This window comes from Drepanopeziza brunnea, assembly GCF_022702325.1.
Source record: "Drepanopeziza brunnea f. sp. 'multigermtubi' strain 214-2 chromosome Unknown ctg3, whole genome shotgun sequence".
Taxonomy (NCBI): domain Eukaryota; kingdom Fungi; phylum Ascomycota; class Leotiomycetes; order Helotiales; family Drepanopezizaceae; genus Drepanopeziza; species Drepanopeziza brunnea.
The window spans coordinates 3,200,421-3,217,754 of record NW_027094066.1 but is presented as its reverse complement, the minus strand read 5'-3'; the positions used below and the strand labels follow the sequence as shown (position 1 = coordinate 3,217,754).

Here is a 17,334-nt window from a genome sequence, read left to right as displayed (position 1 = left end):
ACGTGTGGTTACTAATCAGGATCTCTTGGTGTTGGTAGTTGGACCACCGCATCATCTGATGCACTACCGGTACACGACGATACTGCCGACGCCTCACCGCCTGCTCGTTTATCCTGTAGCTGTGACCTGACCTGACCTGAGCTGACCAGAGCGAACCCAGCATCCGCATCACCTGATCGACGTGCCCTCGTGATTCGTACCATGGCAGCCTCGGTGGTGGCAAAGAGCGTCCAACTTCGAGCGCACACCCACGACCAGACAAGCCACGACCGTCCAACACCCGTAATCCCAAGTCGATATTCCCCCTCCTCCTCCTCCCCCCCCTCAACCCAACCCAACCCAACCCCGACCCACCTGTGGAACCTGGGAAGGAACGGACGCACAGTCCCCGCCCGATCTGCATCTAGGACCAGGAGTCAGGACCCGGAGTCAGGACCAGGAACCTCTCCCCGCCTCCCCCGGGATTCCCACTTGAGCTTCAACATACCCTGTGAACATCTCCGTCGGATCTCCAAGATCCTCCTCCTGCGCCCATCCTCTCTCGTCCGCCTGTCCGCCTGTCCGTCTGTCCGTCTGCCCGTCTGCCCGTCAGTCCGTCCGCCTCCACTTGCGCTTCTGGAGAAGCTATCGATATTCTCCGTAGCCCGAAAAAAAAAAAGGAAAAAAAGGAAAAAAAAGAAAAAAAGAAGAAAATAGAAAGAGCCCAGAGCAGGCAGGATGCCCTCAGCAGCTGCCCGCCGCCCGGCGCTGGCCATCAGATCCCGCCCCAGCCAAGCCCAACAACAACCCTCTGCGACCCATCCCGTCGCATCTACACCACTCACCACTCTGCAAACTGCGATCCCAATAACAACTTCTTCAATCGCATCGGTCTCCTCATCATCACCATCACCATCACCATCACCATCACCACCATCACTACCACCAACATCCATTCCCAGCAGACCACCGCCCAACAAACTCAAACACCGACCTTGCACTTCCTCCAGTGACCTCTCCCCCATCTGCTCGCTAGGCTTCAATCCGGTCCAGCACCCCGCCACCTGCTCTTCACAGCTCGACCGCCCCTCCAAGCGAGCGATGCCCACCCCCCGCAAAACCATCGCCGTCGTCAATGCGTCTGGCCGGCAAGCGGCCTCCGTGATACGTGTGGCCTGCGCCGTCGGCTACACCGTCCGCGCCCAGTTACGGAATCTCGACGGGATCGTCGCTTCCGAAATCTCCTCCCTGCCGAACGTCACGGTCTTGGTGGGCGAGCTGTACATTCGCTCGCCCAATTCCGCTCCCGGGACCCCGGGCTCGCTCCACGGATCCGACTCACCAGAGCTGGGCTCGAAGAGTCGCGGGACCGGCGCGCCCAACCACGCCCTGATCACGGAACTGTATCGCGGAGCCCAGCTCGCCTTCATCAACACCACCTTCTGGGGCGACGAGGTGGCCATCGGAAAGGCGCTGGCCGATGCCGCTCTGGCGGCAGATATCGAGCATTACATCTACTCCTCCATGCCGGACCACTCGCACCACTCGCCCACGTGGCCCGCGCTCCCCCTGTGGTCCTCCAAGACCACCATCGAGGCCTACATCCGCTCCCTCCCCCCCCTCCTCGCGCGCACGACGTTCCTGTACACCGGCATCTACAACAACAACTTCACGAGCTTGCCATATCCCCTCTTCTGCATGGCCTGGAAGCCCGACATGGGCCGCCACGGGGGCTTCGAGTGGACCGCCCCCTTCCATCCCGACGTCCCCCTGCCGTGGCTCGATGCCGAGCACGACGTCGGCCCGGCCGTCATCCAGCTGATCAAGGACGGCATCGCGCGCTGGGGGAACGGCGAGAGAGTCGCCCTGGCCTACGAGATGCTCTCCCCCGTCGAAGCCTGCCGCACCTTTGCCCGAGGCGTCGGCCGCCCCGTGCGGTACCGGTACAGCCCCACCATCGACGTCCAGGTCAAGATCCCCCACGGGTATCGCGAGCAGCTCGTCGCCTTGGAGAAGATGTACGCCCTGGGGGCCGAGGACGGGCGGCGGCAACCGCCGTACTTTGGGAGCCAGCAGATGGAGCAGAGCTGTCCGGGCGAGGCCCTGGAGCTGTGGGAGGGGCATCGGGGATTGGAGGAGTATGCGAGGGAGGTGTTCCCGCTGGAGGAGGCCGCGAATGGATTGACGTGGATGAACGAGAGCGAGCCGGAAGGCGAGGAGGCCGGCCGGATCGAGAGGGGCGACGAGAAGGGCGACGAGGAAGATCGGGACAGCGAGGGCGAGAGCGAGGGCTTGGTGATGGGCGGGGTGACGGATACGCCGGCGCGACAAGAGGAGAGCTGGCTGGCGTGATGGACCGGAGGAGCCGCGCTCTCTTGGAACCGGACGGGGAAGCAGAGGACGAGGGCCATCCCTGATGGAAAGCGGGGACGGGCGAGGTGGCGGTGGTGGATCAGGGGGGGGGGGGGGGGGTCTGGAAAACACAACAGCACGACACACCAGCACGGACGTATATCATGAACAGATCTTTTTCGAAAGCGAAGGGAAGCAAAAAACGGACAGGACAAAAGCAGGCGCAATGAATGTCCTGGCACGGACGGTGTTCAAACGCGGTATATTTTACATACACGGGGCTCTTGGCGAGGTTGATTGGGGAAAAGGACGGTCGGGATGTTAACTCTGTCTTGATTCCGTGGGGTACTTTTCACTACCTTTAGTAGTACATGATGGGACGGGTGGCCAATGTCATCCTATCTCGTCTATGTTGAGAATGAATCTTGTAAAAATTTCCAACTACTGCAGAATATATGCGTGTATGTGCTTGTATGTATAGAGGATGCATACAGCGTAGGGCATACTTTAATACTTGTTCGCAGAGAAAGAGGGGGGGGGAGAGATAGAGCTGGTGTAAGCGTAGATAAGGGTGTGGAAGTGCATGAGGATGTAGGTGTGGATAAGGGTATAAGCGTGGATGATATAAAGGTATAGAAAGAAGTAGATCAATCTCTCCTCGGCTTCTGCTTCTGGTTCTGATTCTGGTTCTATTCTATTCAAGGAGAAGTAAGGAAGTAGAAGTGAAAGTGGGAGTGGAATGAAGTGAGGAAGGGGAAGTGGAAGTAAAGTGGAAGTGGAATGAAGTGAGGAAGGGGAAGTAGAAGTGGAAGTGAAGAGGAAGTAGAACTGAAGTGAAAGTGGGAGTGGAAGTGGAAGTGGAAGTGGAAATGGAAATGGAGTAGAAGTGGAAGTAGAAGTGAAAAGAAGATAGAAGTAGAATGAAGTGAGGAAGTGGAATGGAAGTGGAAGTGGAAGTGAAGAGAAGTGAAGAGAAGTGGGAGTGAAGAAGTGGAAGTGAAGAGAAGAAGTAGATTAATTTCTCGTCGGCTTTTGCTTTTGCTTTTAGTTCTGCTTTTAGTTCTATTCTATTCTATTCTATTCGGGGAGAAGCGAGAAAGCGAGGAAGTGGAAGTGGAAGTGGGAGTGGAATGAAGTGAGGAAGGGGAAGTAAAGAGAAGTGGAAGTGAAGATGGAAGTGGAAGTGAAAAGAAGTGAAGAAGTGGAAGTGAAGTGGAAGTGGAAGTGGAAATGAAGATAGAAGTGAATAAAAAAAATGGAAGTGAAGAGACGTGAAAATAGAGTAGAAGTAAAAGTGGAAATAAAAATGGAAATAAAAGTAGAAGTAAAGTAAAGTAGAAGTGAAGGTCATACTTTAATACTTGTTCGCAAAAAAAGAAAAAGAAGAAAAGATAAAGCTAGCGTAAAAGTGGATAAAGATAAAAGCGTGCTATAAAGGTGTAGAAGTAAATAAAGGTATAAGCGTAAGTGAAAGTATAAAAGTAAATTAATTTTTCGTCGGCTTTTGCTTTTGCTTTTAGTTTTGCTTTTAGTTTTATTCGAAAAGAAGCGAGAAAATGAAAGTGAAAATAAAAGTAGAAATGAAATAAAAATAGAAGTAAAAGTAAAGAAGTAAAAGTGAAGTAAAAGTGGAAATAAAAATAGAAATGAAAAGAAGATAAAAGTAAAAGTAAAAAGAAGTAAAGAAAAGATAAAAGTAAAAGTGAAAGTAAAAAAGTGAAAGTAAAGATAAAAGTAAAAGTGGAAATAAAAGTAAAAGTAAAAGTAAAAAAAAAATAAAGTAAAGTAAAGTAAAAGTAACGTAAAATAAAAGTAAAATAAAAGTAGAAGTGAAAGTGAAGGTCATACTTTAATACTTGTTCGTAAAAAAAAAAAGAAACGGAAAAGAAAAGGAAAAAAGAAAAGAAAAAACTGGTATAAGCGTAGAAGTGGACAAAAGCGTGCATAAAAATAAAAGCGTGCATAAGAGTGTAGAAGTAGATAAAGGTATAAGCGTAGGCGAAAGTATAAAAGTAGATCAATCTCTCGTCGGCTTTTGCTTTGAGTTCTGCTTTTACTTTTGCTTTTGCTTTTGCTTTTGCTTTTGCTTCTATTCTATTCGAGGAGAAAGGAGAAAGACAAGCGAGAAAGCGGAAATGGAAGTGAAAGTGAAAGTGGAAGTAGAAGTGAAAGTGAAGGTCACACTTTAATACTTGTTCGCAAAGAAAGAGAGCTCGTATAAGCGTGAATAAGGATAAGGGTGTGGAAGTGCATAAGGGTATAGAAGTGGGTAAGGGTATAAGCGTGGGTAATATAAAAGTATAAAAGTAGATCAATCTTTCGTCGGCTTCGGCTTCGGCTTCGGATTTTGCTTCGGCTTTTGCTTCTGCTTTTGGTTCTGCTTTTGGTTCTATTCGAAAAGAAGCGAGAAAGTAAAGTGGAAGTGAAGTGGAAGTGAAGCGAAGTGAAGTGAAGTGAAAGTGGAAGTAAAAGTAGAAGTGAAGAAAAGTGGAAGTGAAGTGAAAGTCATACTTTAATACTTATTCGCAGAAAAAGAGGGGGGGGGGGGGGGGGGGGAGATAGAGCTGGTATAAGCGTGGAAGTGGATGAGGGTATAGAAGTGGATGAGGGTGTAGGCGTGGATAAGGGTATAAGCGTAAAGGAAGGTATAAAAGCAGATCAATCTCTCGTCGGCTTTTACTTCTGCTTCTGCTTTTGCTTTTGGTTCTGCTTTTGGTTCTATTCTATTCGAAGAGAAGCGAAAAAGCGAAAGTGGAAGTGAAGAGAAAAAGAGTGAAGTAAAAAGAAGCGAAAGTGAAGCGAAAAAGTAAAGTGAAAATAAAAGTAAAAGCGAAATGAAAGTGGAAATGAAAGCGAAGTGAAAGTCATACTTTAATACTTGTTCGCAAAGAGAAAGGGGGAGGGGGGGGGGGGAGAGAAAAGAGCTGGTATAGGCGTGGAAGTGGATAAGGATATGGAAGTGCATGAGGGTGTAGGCGTGGATAAGAGTATAAGCGTAGGTAAAGGTATAGAAAGAAGTAGATCAATCTTTCGTCGGCTTTTGCTTTTGCTTCGGCTTCTGCTTTTGGTTTTATTTTATTTTATTCGAAAAGAAGCGAGAAAGTGAAAACGAAAAAGCAAAGCGAAAAAGCGAAAGTAAAAGCGAAGTGAAATAAAAGTAGAAGTAAAATGAAAGTGAAAGTGAAAATAAAAGCGAAATGAAGCGAAGAAAGAGAAATGGAAATAAAAGTAAAAGTAGAAATAAAAGTAGAAGTAAAGTGAAATAGAAATAGAAATGAAGCGAAAAAGTAAAAGTAAAAATAGAAATAAAAATAAAAATGAAGTGAAATAGAAGTAGAAATAAAAGTGAAGTGAAAAAAAGTAAAAAGAAGTGAAGAAAAGCGAAATGAAAGTAAAAAGAAATAAAGTGAAAATAAAAGTAAAAGTAAAAATAAAAATAAAAATAAAAGTAAAAGTGAAAGTAGAAATAAAAGTAGAAGTGAAAGTTATACTTCAATACTTATTCGCAAAAAGAAAAAAGAAGGAAAGATAGAGCTAGCGTTAAAGTAGATACAAATGAAAGCGTGCATAAAAGTATAAAAGTAAATAAAGGTATAAGCGTAAATAAAAGTATAAAAAGAAGTAGATTAATCTTTCGTCGGCTTTTGCTTTTACTTCGGCTTCGGCTTCTGCTTCTGCTTTTGCTTTTGCTTTTAGTTCTATTCTATTCTATTCGAAGAGAAGCGAGAAAGCGAGAAAGCGAAAGTAGAAGTAGAAATAAAAGTAAAAGTAGAAATAAAGTGAAAAGAAGAAAAGTGAAAATAAAGTAAAATAAAAATAAAATGAAGTTAAATAAAACGAAGAAGTAAAAGTAAAAGTAAAAGTAAAAGTGAAATGGAAATGGAAATGGAAATAAAAGTAAAGTAAAAGTGAAAGTAAAAGTGAAAGTAAAGGTCATACTTTAATACTTGTTCGCAGAGAAAAGGGGCGGGGGGGGGAGGAGAAAGAGCTGGCGTAAGCGTGGATAAGGGTGTGGAAGTAGATAAGGGTATAAGCGTGGATAAAAGTATAAGCGTGGGTAAGGGTATAAGTAAATCAATCTCTCGTCGGCTTCTGCTTCGGCTTCTGCTTCTGCTTTTGCTTCTGCTTTTGGTTCTACCGTATCCTCTGGTTTAAATGAGACCTTGGCAAGCCGTGCGTGGTGGAGCCAGCCAAGTAGAGAAGCGAGAAAAAAGGATTATTTAGCCAGCAAAATCCAACGTCGAGAAGATGATAAAGGTCAGAATTAAGCGAATACTAATATTTTCGTTCCTTTTTGTAATTTATTTTATTTTAATAGATATATTTAGATATAAATTGCAATTAAATCTATACTTTCTATTACTGTCGATCAATTTTCATATTCGATTCTATTTTCGTTTACTTATACGATTTCTTTTGCAATTTTCCGTGCTTTTTTATAAGCAATTTTTGCTCTTTTGCTAGCTTTTTTTCTTTAACCTTAATATCGTTTTCGCTCTTTCTACGAGCTTCATTAAATAATCTTAGTAAATCGATTAATTCGGCGTTTTTCTTTGTAAAAAAGCTTCGAATATTGCGCTCTTTTCTTAGATCTATTAGATTTTTTTTTCGCAGTTGCTCGTATTCATCGCATTCTACTTATTCGAAATCTATACCTTTATCGCGTTATAATAGAGTTTAATAGTAAGCAAAGACATATTAGCATATTAAAATGTAATAGCAATGCAATTCTATTCATTTTGGCTACTCAAACGCTATAGATTTTGATACTTGGCATTTCTGAGTCATCAATTCCTGCTAATCGGTCACATATCGCCGGTGCCCGTCTCTACCACGCACGGCTTGCCAAGGTCTCATTTAAACCAGAGGATACGGTATTTTATTCTATTCGAAGAGAAGCGAGAAAGCGAAACGAAAAAGTGGAAGTAAAGAAAAGTGAAGTGAAATGGAAGTAAAATAAAGTAGAGAGAATGAAAGTGAAAGTAGAGTGAAGCGAAAAAGTAAAAGTAAAAGTAAAAGTGAAAATGAAAATAAAGTGAAATGAAAATAAAAGTGAAAAGAAGTGGAGTAAAAATGGAAATGAAAATAAAATAAAAGTAGAAGTAAAAGTGAAGTGAAAGTAGAAGTGGAAATAGAAGTGAAAATGAAAGTGAAAGTGAAAAAGCGAAAAAGTAGAAGTGAAGGTCATACTTTAATACTTATTCGCAAAGAGAAAGAGCTGGTATAAGCGTAAATAAAGGTATAAGCGTAGATAAGGATAAAGGCGTGCATAAGGGTATAGAAGTGGATAAGGGTATAAGCGTAAGTGAGGATATAAAAGTAAATCAATCTCTCGTCGGCTTCTGCTTCTGCTTTTGCTTCTGGTTTTGGTTCTATTCTATTCTATTTTATTCGAAAAAAAGCGAGAAAGTGAAAGTGGAAGTGAAAGTAAAGTAGAAATGAAATAGAAATGAAGTAGAAGTAAAAGTGAAGTGGAAGTGAACCGAGGAAGTAGAAATGAAGCGAGGAAGTGAAAATGAAAGTAAAAGTGAAAATGGAAGTGAAAGTAGAAGTCAAAAGAAGTGAAAAGAAAGCGAAGTGAAAGTAAAGTAGAAGTGAAGGTCATACTTTAATACTTATTCGCAAAGAGAAAGGGAGAGGAGAAAGAGCTAGTGTAAGCGTAAAAGTGGATAAAGGCGTGCATAAGGGTGTGGAAGTGGATAAGGGTATAAGCGTGGGTGAGGGTATAAGTAGAAGCAGATCAATCTCTCCTCGGCTTCTGCTTCTGCTTCTGCTTTTGGTTCTATTTTATTCGGGGAGAAGCGAGAAAGCGAAGCGAGAAAGTGGAAGTGAAAGCGAACAACAAATGAGAGGGACTGTAATAATAGCCTGAGGCCACCAGGGGGGGTGAAGGAGGGAGTACCGGTAGGAGGGCAGGGTAGAAGGGAAGGGAAGGGAGGGTGGAAGTAAAGGGGGGGGGGGGGGGGGGGGGGGGGGGGCTAGACTAAAAATGCACGTTCCCACCTGTTATTGTACTTAAGGTCACACCTTACAGTACCGGTACTACCTCACATCTAAGTCCCTTAAAGGCAGAAAGGCAGAGAAGTAGGTAAAAGGGTTGCTTCAATCCGTCAGCTATTATAACAATTCCGATAACGGCCTCTTTTTTTAAAAAGGGACGGTCATCTTAAGAGCTTAACATGATTGGTGCAATCAAATCAAATCAAATCAAATCAAATCAAATCAAATTACCTTGAGAGCCGATACTTGAGGATTACACAGGATTTGAAGGGGGGAAAAAAAAAAAAAAAAAAAAAAAAAAAAAAAAAAAAATTCATTAAAGATTCTTCAAATCGCAGCCAGCTAAAATAGAACGAACTATTTTCATTGATCCAATCGACTTTTATAAACGCTCGTCTCTTGGTATCAAAACCGTCTTAAGAGAGCGTTTTTTAAGCGTTTTGAACCCCCTCCCCTCTCCCCCCTTTTTTTTAAGACCGTCTTATAGTAGCCCCGTCTTAAAGCCGTCTCTTGAATTCTTGAAACCCTCTTGAAGAACACTCACTTGGAATAGTAAGCGAATAATCTTTTCTTTTCTTTTTTTCTATTACTTATTTATTATCTTCTTACCGCCGTTTGATGATTATAGCTTGTTGCGTCATACAGTTATTGATCTATAGTACCAACCGGGATTTTTTTTAAAATGGGTTTTTAACTCCTTTGAAAACTCGGTTGGGAAAATACTTTTTGAGATGGGATACTTGCGTTGACCTGGGGCACGCGCTTATCCTGATTGTGATTTTAAAGGCAGGTAGGTAGGTACCTGGTTATTCAAGCCGTCAGCTGATAATCCGATTACGGTCTCTTTTAAAAGACGGTCTTCAAAGGTTGGTATAGTTAGTGGATCACCTGAGGCCGATCGATACTTAAAAGTAAATAGGATTTTAAAAATAAAGGATTTAAATCACTTGGATCGTAGCTAAGATAGATTTATTTTAATCAATTAAACCGTCTTTCATGCAAGCTCGTCTTTCCGTTAGAGACTAACCTCGATTGCTTTAAGACCGATCTAGGACCGTCTTATAGCCGTCTTAAGGCCGTCCTCGAACTTCAAACCGTTTTCGAGTACTTGAATTGATAGGCAAATATTTTTAGTCTTTGGCTTATATCTCTTTCGAATCTTTTACCACTCTCACCTCCTTTCAACTACCACCGTCGCTAGTATGCGTACTATCAAGCGAGACTGAAGTGATCTTTCATTAGATCAATCGATTCCGATCTTAAATCTTTTAAAACGTTGATATATACCTTAAAGGGTGGTAAGGGGTCATTTGAATGGTCCATTGATCCTCTTTTATAAAAGACGGCCATTGGACCGCTTAAATTCAGTACTAAGCTCTTTTCAAGAATAATTTATCGAAAAGATCGTCCTATTCAAAGAGACCGTTTTGTAGCCGTCCTATAGCCGTCCTCGTTTATATTTTTAAAACAGGCTTATTAAAAAGCTCGTTCTAAAAAATTGAAATAGTTCGATGACCATTTTAAAAAAGATATAGTTATAAATAGAAATCATCTTTTAAATAAAATTATTTTAATAATAATTTAAGAAGTTCGACGCTAAGATATTTCTCGGTATCGCTGCTAATCGTCGGTTTCCTTAAATTTTAATTCGAAAGAATTGACCGACTTGCTGTAGCAAGTCGGCACCACCAAGGCGGGACAGTAAAATTTGCTCCTTTTTAATAAATAAAAAATCAACTAACTATTATAGATTAATTACTTTTGTATAAAAAGATGTGCAGTATTGAGTTTAATACTAATCAATTAATTGAATTTTAATTACAAGTTGTTATTCCTTTATTGTGTTGAGTTAAGGTAATAAGAATAGTACTTTTGGTAAATACTTTTCGATTTTAGTAATACGTAGGTATATATCAGAATTACCGCGTATATATTAGAATAAGCGGGGAACACGAAAATCGGACTTTTATTTAAATCTATCAAAAAAAATACGTGCATCATTACCAACTTTGATTTAATAGTTGACACATTTAGTAATATAATATATTAAATCATTTTATTTCGATCTATATAACGTTTTTTTGAATTAAGGTTGTGGTTATGAAGATATTTGCAATAAACAAGTAAATTTGAATTATTTAGGACAGTTTTTGACCATTTTTTTACTACATTTTAATGTATTAGATTACCACAAATAAATGCATTTTCATAATTTTAATTCACGTTTGTAAAGAGGGATTTTCTAAGCATATAAATATTTTTTTATAATTTTTTATAATAATAGTTGTTGTTTAATAAGTGGTATACCGTTACTGTCCCGCCTTGGTGGTGCCGACCTGGCGCAGCCAGGTCGGGATTTTTTACAAATTAAATTCAAGGTAACCGACGATTACGGCTTGTATACTAACGCTTTAATTTTTTTATAATCAAAATCGATCGATTTAGCAAAAGTTTACCCGCGTATAACGGCCGCCGTTGCAGCATTCGCAAGGAGAGGGTAATAATAGAATAAGGGGGTATAGTAAGTGGTTAAGGTAGTAAAAGGTAGATTAGCAAGCAATTAAAAGAGTATTTGCTTACTAATTCACGTTCTTAAAAACGGCTTTAAGCTCAAGGACGGCTATAAGACGGCTATAAGACGGTCTTAAAACGCTCGAAGACGGTCCTAAGACGGTTTTTATACGAAAAGACGAGTATTTAAAAAAAACGATTTAATCGAATAAAATAGTTATATTTTAGCTACGATTTAAATAATTTAAATCGTTTGTTTTCAAATTCTATTCAATCTTAATATAAGCTTAAAGTGATCTACTAGCTATGCCAACTTATTAAAATCGTCTTTAAAAGAGATGGTTATCGGACGATCAGCTGACCGTCTAAATGCTCCTGCATTCCCTTTAAGGTAAGCTGTAATAGCGAGACCGAGAAATATCTCAACATCGATTTTTTTAAATTATTATCAAAACGATACTAGTACAAGACGGGTTCTTATATTTCAATCGTATTTCATCAAGAACGAACATTAGATTCTCTTAATTATTTAAAACGGATTCCTTAATAAACGTATTTTGAAAATCTAAAAGAAGACGGCTATAAGACGGTTATAAGATGGTTTTAAGCTCGGGAACGATTGTAAAAGTGAACCATTTTTGATTTGTAATTTATATTGATTTCAAACGGTCTAATAACCGTTTTTCATACAAAAGGGTTAGAATATCGGTACATGTCTTCAAGGTACCGAGAGCCCGGAGATAAAAGACGGCGCACTGACTATTAAGCTTTTAAACGTATAATTTTTATTAAGAAGTTAAATTAATCTTATTTAAGATTAATTTAAATGCTTAATTATACGAACGTGCAATTGCCGTAAACTGCGAGCTATATACACTTTAATTCCCTTAAAACTTGTACGCAGTTTCTATCTCTCTTATCTTATCTACCAATTAATTAATTGGCCCTTCTTTTTTTCTTTATCTTTTTTCAATTCTGTTTCTCATCTCTGTTATCAGAAAATAATACTTGAACTCGGATCCGGATGCGACGATGAAAAATAGAGCGAGATACGGAGGATAGGATACGGAAGATAGGCGAGAGAGAGAGAGAGAGAGAGAGAGAGAAAGAGCGCTGGTGTAGGAGTGGGTGGGGCAATGGGAGTAGATCAATCTCTCGTCGGCTTCTGCTTCTGATTCTATTCGGAGAAACAAAAGCGAAAGTAAAAGCGAAGAGAAAGCGAAGAACGGACGGAGGGAGGGACGGAGAGACAGATGGCTCCTTTCTTATGTTGTATATGTATCACGTGTATCCTGTACGTAAGTTAGGCTAGGTATCTACGAAGTAGCTAGCTCGCTAGCTAGCTAGCGCGTGTGTGTGTTTATTCATGTATGCATATCATCAAATCTATCCCTAATTGTTGCCTATCTCCTCATTCCTCGTAAAGATAAATGATCGAGAGGGTATCCCCAGACGGAATCTCTGACTGGTGGTGCGCGCCTGCCATTTTTCCTTTCCTACGTTCATGCATACATGCATACAGTTCTTTTTTTGTTGTTGGGAGAGTGGTCCGTCCTTAGAATTCGAGATACAAAATCATAGAAAGCAAGCAGGTAGAACGATAGAGAGACGATGAGGTTAGGTCAAGAAGATCTCTGTTTCTTCTTGGGACGAGCCAGCTCAGCGTCTGCGTCCGAGTTTTCGCCCGCCGAGAGGGCGGCGGGTTCCTCGTCGCCGGCTTCTTCCTCGTCGCCGGCTTTTTCTTCGTCGTCGTCGGATTCGAAGTCGGCGTCGGAGAGGGCGTCTTGCTCTTGGGCTTGTGCTGTTTTTGTTGTTTTCTTGTCAGTCTGTGCCCCCCCCGACATGTATTGAAGAAGGTAAGATCATCCTGGGTTGATGATGCCGGATGGATTTGCTTGACTTACTGAAATACTTGATGGCGCTTGGCCACAGATCCTCACTGATGGCAACCGCGAGATCGTCGCCCTCGGGAAAGATTTCTAGACTCATGTCCACTTCATCCTCTCCTTCCGTATCCTCAGTTTCAGTATCTTGCTCTCCCTTCTCTCCGTCTCCGTCCTTGTCTGTATCGTGCGCGCTTCCAGCCTTGCGAGCTTCTCTCCTCCGAGCCTCGAGCGCATTCGCCGCCGCGCTCTCCTCCGCCGTGATATTGCGTCCGATGAACCCGAACCAAGCAAAGAAGGACAGTCCGCCCATGCCCGTCCCGTCAATATGCTTCTTCAACGCCTTCTGCTCCGGCGTCAGCCCAGCCTTCTTCTTCTTCTTGTCCTTCGCTGCACCACCACCACCACCACCATCCACCACCGACGAAGAAGACTTCCGCTCCGCCTCCCAGGCCTTGACGACCAGCCCCAGCACACCACCCGTCAGATCCCGCCCCGCCTTCCAATCGATCGGCACCGGCTCGCTCACCAGGCCGGTCCAGCCATCCGTGGCCCTCCGCCACCAGAAGCGCTTCTCCAGACTCGCGTCGCGGAAGTACTCGTTCTCCTGGAAGTCGAAGCGGATGCTGACGGAGCGGGGGTCGCCGTGCGGGAGCTCGGCCTCGAAGTGCGACACGGAGAGGGACGCGAGCGAGGAGAGCAGGAGCGCCGAGTCCGAGGGCTGGATGTACTGGTCGATGTCCGGCGGGGCCTGCTCGAGGACCAGCGGCCAGAAGTTGGGGATCTGAGCGACGGTCTTGGAGCGCCGGGCATAGAGGTGTTTGGTGAGGGCGAGCTGTTGCCGGACTGTTGCGGGGGGGAAGGGTTGTTGTAAGCAGAGCGAGCTTTTTTTGGGGGGGGGGGGGGGTGCGAGGGCGAGAGTGAGGGTGAGGGTGAGGGTAAAGATGGGCTCAAAGATCAACCAACGAGGCACATTCTACGTACTGATCTCTGTCTCGACTTGGTCAAATTCCCTCTCGATTTCGGCCAGGTCCTCGTACGACACGGGCGTGTCTTCCAGCGCTGCGGCCATGGCTGCGGAAGTGAAGGCGAATTTCTGGGGCATACGTATGCGAAAATTCGGGAATGTGGTTGTGGTAGCCGAATCGAGGGAGGGATCAGTTGAAGAGATTCGGGAAGGCAATGGTAAAGTCGGGCTGCTGTTGTTCTTGTTGTTGCTGTTGTTTTTGTTATTATTAGCGGGTCTGGACAGATGGATGTCACCGCGCTGTGGAGAGTGGGTATGTGGGGGAGGATGTATATATGGAATCACATTCCAATTGATAAATTCGATTCGAGTTCAATCAAGATATCTATTGTTTCTTGCACGCCCGTAGAATGGAAAGCGAACATGGTAAATGGTAAATATACAGAGAGCGCAAACCACCAAATAACAAAAATCAAATTCTTTCTCTAATCGGTCGGTATACGGAGTAAGTATAGTCCGAAAGAAAGCAGGCACGTGATTCCAAGCAAGCAGATCAGGTACAACGCTGCGTGCACCCATGGCCATCTTCAACACCATCGATATAAGTAGAATCAAATATATGTGTATATATTGATATCTATCCATATAATGCATACCTCATCCTTCTTCTTCAGCCATTTCCCCGTTTTCCATATCAAGTACGGCCCTCCCTCGGCAATCAGCTCGGATCTCTTGAGTTTTTTCTTTTTCGCCAGTCATGGTTTTCTCTTACCCCATAGCGGCGGGCACGCGAGAAGATATATATATCTATCGGATTGAGGATTTGACCTTCCTTCGCTTCGCATTATTCCTACGGAAATTATTTTATCCTTGGGCTACTCACTTCTCTTTAATTGCATCCATCGGTCTACTCAGCATCGTTAAATCGGATAGATATCAACCGCAGAGGACGCTAGCTGGACAAGAGATACCGAGATACCGAGATACAGAGCCGCCAAAATCACCGACCTTTCTCATCAGATAGATCCTTCGGTGCAGCAAGTCGCCACCATTCGCACGCCGCCATCATGGCAACGCAATACCCCGAAGCCCGGGTCCTGGTCATTATGACCGGCGGCACGATTTGCATGAGGGCTTCTTCTCAAGGTCTGGTTCCGGCCCGGGGTTTTCTGAGGGAAGGGATGGCTCCTAGGCCAAGCTTCAACGATGGGTCAATGCCTGGTATACAATTTCTCGATTTCTTTCCTGCTATTTTCTTTTCAATCGTGCTTCCGTCCCGTTGACCTCCTTTTTTATGAAAAATTGCATTGAGTTGAGTGCTGGGATGGATGATGTATCAACAGGACTGGTGCTTTCTTTCTGCGCGCATTCTTGTTGAACAACCTCCGTGCCAGGCCTGAGTGGTACTGTTGTCTGTCCAAAAGGGAGAGAAAAAGAGCGAAAGATGCGGCTTCGGGGAGAGATCGTGCTATTATTTCCTCTGTTTTAATGGAGAAGTGCTACGTCTATATCCCCTCAAACTTGGTGGTTCTTGAGAATCCTTATTTGTCTCCTTGTTCTTCTTTCTTCTCCCGCTGCCTCCTTCTTCCTCCATCATAGCTATCAGCAAGGCCTCCGACCACTTAATCAGATTCACGCCCTGTTCTTACATTACAAGCTAATACCCCCAGATCCCCTTCCAGTGATGACAGACGCAACAACAAAGGAATACCACCCCAGTCTTCGCACGCCACCCAGCACTTACTCTCGGCACGTTCGTTATACACTGTATGAGTTTCCCGTCCTCCTCGATTCCTCTTCTATCTCATCTGAAGGCTGGACGCAAATCGCAACCACGATTCAAAACAACTACTCCCTGTTCGATGGCTTTGTCGTCCTCCACGGTACAGACAGTCTTGCATACACCTCCTCGGCGCTGTCTTTCATGCTCTCCCACCTCGGCAAGCCCATCATCCTAACTGGCTCGCAAGCCTCTATCTTCTCACTCCAGTCCGATGCCGTCGATAACCTGCTTGGATCTCTGATTCTGGCAGGCACCTTCACGATACCCGAGGTCTGCCTTTTTTTCCACCACAACCTGTATCGCGGGAACCGCTGCACCAAAGTCTCCGCCTCTTCCTTCGATGCCTTTGCCTCCCCGAATTGCGAACCACTCGCCAAAGTCTCCGCCATGGGCGCCGAAGTCAATTGGGCTTTAGTTCGCCGTCCAAAAAGCCTCGCCAAGTTCGACGTACAGACAAATCTGGACACAGCACACGTGGCATGTCTCCGTATCTTCCCTGGTATCAAACCTGAGATGCTTGACTCCGTTCTCCACGTTCCTAAACTCCGCGGGTTGATCCTCGAAACTTTCGGCGCAGGCAATGCACCCTCGGGAGCAGATGGTAGTATGGTAAGTATTAGGGGAGAATCTCCCTCCCTCCTCTTTTCATTGTCCCGAAGGCTTCTTGTACGGAAAACTTCTAACTATCCTGTGTCCTCTTAGGTTCGCGTCATCAAATCCGCCGTGGCGCGCGGGATAGTCATAGTGAATGTCTCTCAATGCCAGTCCGGCTCCGTGTCACCCCTTTACGCTCCAGCCACAACACTTGGAGACGCCGGTGTTGTCTTCGGACACGACCTCACGACTGAAGCAGCACTGACCAAACTCTCCTTCTTACTTGCACTTCCCGGCCTCTCGTACACTGACATCACCTCGCAAATGCAGTTTTCGATCCGTGGCGAAATGACCGAGTCCCATAGCATGGCATTCTCGCACCCAGGTACGGATATCCCGTCGCTTCAAGAGTCGCAGGCTGCCTTCACCACGTTGGGATACGCTATCACCAAGGGCTCCTTGGAGACGGTCAAGACGCTACTGAATGGTGATAAATTTGGTCTTCTGGGAGCCAGAGATTACGCGGAGAATACCGCGCTGCATCTCGCAGCTGTCGGCCCACAGATCGAGGTCTTGAGGGAGCTGCTGAAGAGAGGTGCCAGTGTGCATGCTCGCAATCTGGCCGGGAATACACCACTGTACCTCGCAACCAAAGTAGGCAACTCGGTGGCTGTGAGGCTGCTCGAAGAGACCGGCGCGTTATTGCATGTCGAAGAAGTAGAGGAGGGTATGGTATGTCTCGATAATCGACGAGAGACTGGTGAAGTAGGAGATGGCAAACGAAAGCGGCTGTCTTGAAAATACTAGGTTGCTTGATTATTGCTGAGAATTGCTGAGACTGGACTCGATTACGATTGGAATTAAATTGATGTAAAAGCACCAAAAAAGAGCTGTCATATAATCGTCGGCTCGCTTAAGTAGGCCTCCTTACAGCCTTTCAGTCTTAGTCAGTAAAAGCGATTGCGGATCGGAAGCGAGTACGGATTTTTCGAGTGTATTAGAAATTCTTTTATTGTTATCAACGGTAACCCAAGATAAATTCCAATAGTTGTAGTAGTGTTTAATCATCTAATCACGTAAGACTATTTTATATCGGTCTAGCAGGATTTCTAAGCGTGCTAAAACTTTTATTCCATCATCCATGTTAATTTATTAAACTTTTTTCGGAACAGGTCGGCTCGTATTAAAAAAAGAAAAGGAATCAAAGTAACTTCGGCGCCGAAATATTAATGCAAACGCGTCTGTTACTTCGTAAATTAATTAAT

General features: G+C 44.1%; 3 protein-coding genes across 3 annotated transcripts; 2 read left to right on the top strand and 1 right to left on the bottom strand.

Annotated features, from left to right (window-relative positions):
• Positions 1 to 717: 717 nt before the first annotated feature.
• L3040_002818 (uncharacterized protein) lies at positions 718 to 2,331 on the top strand (the record flags this gene model as incomplete). The annotated part of the gene is made up of 1 exon (XM_007294790.1): positions 718 to 2,331. One exon carries the CDS (start codon positions 718 to 720, stop codon positions 2,329 to 2,331), a length of 1,614 nt encoding a protein of 537 aa, XP_007294852.1.
• Positions 2,332 to 12,464: 10,133 nt separating this feature from the next.
• Positions 12,465 to 13,797, bottom strand: L3040_002817 (uncharacterized protein; the record flags this gene model as incomplete). The annotated part of the gene is made up of 3 exons (XM_007294791.1): positions 12,465 to 12,643; positions 12,747 to 13,571; positions 13,710 to 13,797. The coding sequence occupies 3 exons, from the start codon at positions 13,795 to 13,797 to the stop codon at positions 12,465 to 12,467; spliced, it is 1,092 nt and encodes a 363-aa protein (XP_007294853.1).
• Positions 13,798 to 14,759: 962 nt separating this feature from the next.
• Positions 14,760 to 16,867, top strand: L3040_002816 (uncharacterized protein; the record flags this gene model as incomplete). The annotated part of the gene is made up of 3 exons (XM_066155691.1): positions 14,760 to 14,913; positions 15,363 to 16,084; positions 16,178 to 16,867. The coding sequence occupies 3 exons, from the start codon at positions 14,760 to 14,762 to the stop codon at positions 16,865 to 16,867; spliced, it is 1,566 nt and encodes a 521-aa protein (XP_066012666.1).
• Between the last annotated feature and the right edge of the window lie 467 nt (positions 16,868 to 17,334).